General features: G+C 48.5%; 1 protein-coding gene across 6 annotated transcripts in view; it reads right to left on the bottom strand.

The window, feature by feature from the left end:
- The window catches only part of PPP6R2 (protein phosphatase 6 regulatory subunit 2), a 73,168-nt gene that overhangs the window by 26,998 nt on the left and 41,597 nt on the right, over nucleotides 1-4,573 (bottom strand). For 5 of the 6 annotated variants that reach the window (XM_012801181.2, XM_023509465.1, XM_023509463.1 and 2 more), the window contains 2 exons: nucleotides 2,468-2,580; nucleotides 2,104-2,217 (listed from right to left, as the gene is read on the bottom strand). In XM_012801181.2, coding sequence (XP_012656635.1) covers nucleotides 2,104-2,217; nucleotides 2,468-2,580 — 227 coding nt within the window. The remainder of the gene's footprint in view (nucleotides 1-2,103; nucleotides 2,218-2,467; nucleotides 2,581-4,573) is intronic. The other variant, XM_023509464.1, reaches the window with a different exon arrangement.

Here is a 4,573-nt window from a genome sequence, read left to right on the forward strand (position 1 = left end):
CGTCATTGTTGTTTGGCGGGCCGGGCTGGATTCGAACTCGCCACCTTAGGTGTATGTGGCTGGCGCCTTAGCCACTTGAGCCACAGGAGCCAAGCCATCCCTCTGGCTTTTTTTGAGCAACCTTTTCTATTTATTTTAATGTTTTTCAATTGTGACAGTAATACATAATCATTATTTTAAAAATTTAACATATAAAAGGATGAAAAAACGAAAGAGAAACAGCTAGTTTATCTGTGTTTTGATAATTTTTGCAATGTCCCCTTCATTACATGCAGGGTTGAACTCAGGCCACAGAAGTAGCCCAGATTTCCTGGGTTTACAAGATTTAAAGAAAAAAAAATCAACATTCCTGTTGTATAACTAGAGAAAACAATTATAATGTCATACTTCTATATTTAGGGAATAATCTAATAAATGTGAATTAAGTAGTATGAGGGAGGACTGCTAATAATCTTACTAATAAGATTAAGCCAATTTCTTATCATTTTCCTGTTCTTTTTTCCTTTTATTTAAAAAAAAGCACAGGCTGGCTGGGTGTGGTGGCTCATACCTGTAATCCTAGCACTCTAGGAAGCTGAGGCAGGTGGATTGCCCTGAGCTCACAAGTTCGAGACCAGCCTGAACAAGAGTGAGACCCTGTCTCTAAAGACAGCCAGGCGTTGTGCTGGGTACCTATAGTCCCAGTGACTTGGGAGGCTGAGACAAGATAATCACTTGAGCCCAAGAGTTGGAGGTTGCTGTGAGCTGTAATGCCACAGCAACCTACCAAGGGTGACAAAATGAAATTTTGTCTCAAAAAAAAAAAAAAAAGCACAGGCCATCAGTGCCAGGGGCTAATGAAGGTACGACGGTCTCCCCAACATGTGGACATACAGCAACTACGGCCACCTTGGGAGGGTACAACACTGTCACAACACTTGACAGTACAGAGCAAACAGGGACACCCTGGAGAATGCACGGCCTATGGACTGCAAGGGACCTAAGACCAGTAACAAATGCGAGGACCAGAAAGAGGTCATGAAGGACAGTTTCCAGAAATCTCCAGCACTCCCTTATCTGCTGCCCCTACTCCTGGCCTCCATCTGCTGCTCATGGAGTATCCCACTAAGATTCTCATTTGCTCAGATAGTCTTGATAGCACCCAGCCAGCTGTGACCCAAAAGCCAGACTAGGACCCTTGATCCAGAGACAGTTTCAAAGACTTCCCGAGATTTCTACCTGATGTCCTAGAAGAGCACTGAGCACCTGTATCCCAAAAGAAACTCAACCTTGGCTCGGCGCCTATAGCTCAACCAGCTAAGGCGCCAGCCACGTACACCTAAGGTGGCGGGTTCGAATCCCCAGCCCGGACCCGCCAAACAACAATGACGGCTGCAACCAAAAAATAGCCGGGCGTTGTGGCGGGCACCTGTGGTCCCAGCTACTTGGGAGGCGGAGGCAGGAGACTCACTGGAGCCCAGGAGTTGGAGGTTGCTGTGAGCTGTAATGCCACAGCACTCTACCCAGGGGGACAGCTTGAGGCTCTGTCTCAAAAAAAAAAAAAAGAAAAAAAAGAAACTCAACCTTTTTCACTTAAACTTACTTCTCCTGCTGTCTCCCCAACTCTGCCTCTCAGGTGTAACTGTCTCACCCATATACTACCTCCACGAACGTGTCCACAGTGGGACCCCCTCACTACCTCAGCCTAACCAGATGTGGCCTCTCAAGGAAAACCTCCTGACCCAGAGGCTCCACCCAGCAGCCTTGTGTCTTGTGTTTCCCATGGCACATGCATCCATAGCAGACAGGAGGACCTGTCAGCACAGTCCTTGGGGAAAGCCTGCCAGCTGCCCACACCTATGATACATGTCTATAAACACATTGCAAGACTAGGGTGGGTGCCTTGGAGCTGGGTGGAACCATAGCAGATGATGAGGGGCAAAGAGAACTTGGTGCAGCTTAAGATGAGCCTTTTTAACAAGGGGCGTCTATCCATATTATTACTTGCATAACCAAAAATTAATTAAGAACACAAATAATATAGCCCCAACTATTTATCTGGGCTGTTGCATCAGTGAAGTGCCAAACTCCACCTTTTCATTGCTTTCCTTGAGAGAGACTCACCCAGCCCGCCTGGTCTCCAGCAAGGTGAGTAACACCTGAGTCCCGCTGACAAGGCAGCTCTCAGTCTGGTCTCCGTCAAACATGTTCTTCAGGAGTTGCTCCACGCAGTTCTGCCTGGCAGATGCATACACAGATAGTGCAGGTGGCCTTTTCTCCCAGTGCAGGACCCCAGAAATGGCCCTGCTGCCCCAACTCTGGACCTGCCAGATCTCCTTTGGAGACTGCTCCCTCTTGAGAAACAAGCCCATCAACTTTACTTGGGCTCTGAACCTGGGAGTATTTCATAACCAGCTCTTCAGAATCTGAAACCGAGGAAGAGGCAGCACATTCTGGGTTTCAGAGAAGTCCCCCAACCAGTACTCACGACTCCAGTACGGTGAGAAGAGGGTCTGGCTCCGAAGCCTCTGGCAGGTCACTGCCCTGGTCTCTGCCTAGCCTAACAATGTCGCAGAGAGTCTGAGAGGCGTTCGACTGCTTCTGAAAAGACAGAAGAAACAGCCCCTTAGTGTTGTGAGACACCAGTAAAATAGCCTGCTAGGCACACATGGTGCAGCTCTCCTTTCCAAAGATGTCAGATGTTCTCTGAACCAGTTTCTGTAAAGACTCCAGACTAGCAGCTTCATTTCAGAGAATGTTGTTTTTGCCCTTTCCATGTAAAATGTGTATCTGGTTAGATGTTTTCTCAGCTGTACTGAACTATTCCTAGGAATTAAAAAAAGGGCTTGTGGGCAGCACCCATGGCTCAGTGAGTAGGGCATCGGCCCCATATACCAAGGGTGGTGGGTTCAAACCCAGCCCTATACAAACTACAAAGAAAAAAATAGCCAGGCGTTCTGGTGGGCGCCTGTAGCCTCAGCTACTTGGGAGACTGAAGCAAGAGAATCGCCTAAGCCCAGAAGTTGGGTTGCTACCAGAGTCACCCTTGGTAGAGTGTAGTGGCATCACAGCTCACACCAACACAACTGTGAGACTCTGTCTCTATAAAAAAATAAATAAAAATCGGACTTGTAATGGTCAAATGTGCCACATGGATACTACTTTCCACCTCTGGTCCATGTTTCAACATATAGGACTATGTTATCAATACTGTACTTCAATGTAATAATAAGTAGCTACTACAACTTAGAAAGAGTCTGTAAAATAATGAGAACAGGGAAGTTGCTACAGATAAAACAACACACACCCCCAGTGAAAGTCTGGAATCCCTGATTGGTTATGCACTTGATGATGGTATGGGGTGCCCTGTGGGGAGACAGGTGTAAGGGCAGGACAGCACTGTGCATGCTATAGGAAGACTGAGACAGAGGAGACACTTACACAACTACTTCAAGAAGGGGCATAAGCAGGCAGGCAGGCTCTGAGGCCTTGAGTCTGCCTCTGGGATCAGGAGGCCAGTCAGCTCACAATACTCCCCATGGCTGGGCTTCACCTTGTGGACGCAGAAGCACCCAGCACCAACCTGGCCTCCCCTGTCTATCTGGTGGGGTCCCAAGGGCTAAAGGGAACAAGTGGTGCAGCTGGGGAACAGAGAGCCCCCAGACATGAGTTAACATCACTGTTTTCTGATTGTTTTTTGTTTTTTTCAGATAGTCTTGCTCTGCCACCGGGATAGAGTACTGTAGGCTCAGCCTAGCTCACAGCCTCCCAGAGTGCTGGGATTATAGGCCCGAACCACTGTGTTTGGTCAATACTACTGTTTTCTTTTTTCTTTTTTGAGACAGAGTCTCAAGCTGTCACCCTGGGTAGAGTGCTGTGGCATCACAGCTCAGAGCAACCTCAAATTCTTGGGCTTAAGCGATTCTCTTGCCTCAGCCTCCCAAGTAGCTGGGACTACAAGCGCCCACCACAATGGCCAGATATTTTTCAGTTGTAGTTGTCATTGCTGTTTGGCAGGCCCAGACTGGATTCAAACCTGCCAGCTCTGGTGTATGTGACTAGTGCCCTAGCTGCTTGAGCTATAGGCGCCGAGCCAATACCACTGTTTTCAAATGTGCTAGTGCATGGATATTTAAATATTTGTAATGCACATAAAAAGGTCTTATCAGTGACTGTGGCAGGCAGCAGGGAGGGGTGCCTAAGAGAGAAAGCCCCAGTGTCACTTTACAGGCTTTGAGTGGGTGGCTCTAGAAGGCTCCCTACAATCCCCTCCTGGTATTCATCCCCTTATAAGTCCATCTTCTTGAATGTGGGCTGGACCAAGTCACTTGTACTGAAAGAGCAGAACACAGCAAGAGTGATGGCTGCACTGCTCAGGTAAGCACAGAGGACTGACTCCATCCTGCTTAGGAGCTAGCCCAAATAAGGCAGCTGCTCTGTGGGAGGCCCGTGTGGTGCAGAGCTGAGGGTGAGGAGCCAAGTGCTGCCAGACCACCTATGACCACGGCAGTTGCCTCTCCCTGGGTGAGCCCTGAGGTGACCACAGTCCTGTGAGAGACCCTGAGCCACTAAGCCACATCCAGACCCCTGACCC

The sequence above is a fragment of the Otolemur garnettii genome, unplaced genomic scaffold (assembly GCF_000181295.1).
Source record: "Otolemur garnettii isolate 467f Iridium unplaced genomic scaffold, OtoGar3 scaffold00007, whole genome shotgun sequence".
Taxonomy (NCBI): Eukaryota; Metazoa; Chordata; class Mammalia; order Primates; family Galagidae; genus Otolemur; species Otolemur garnettii.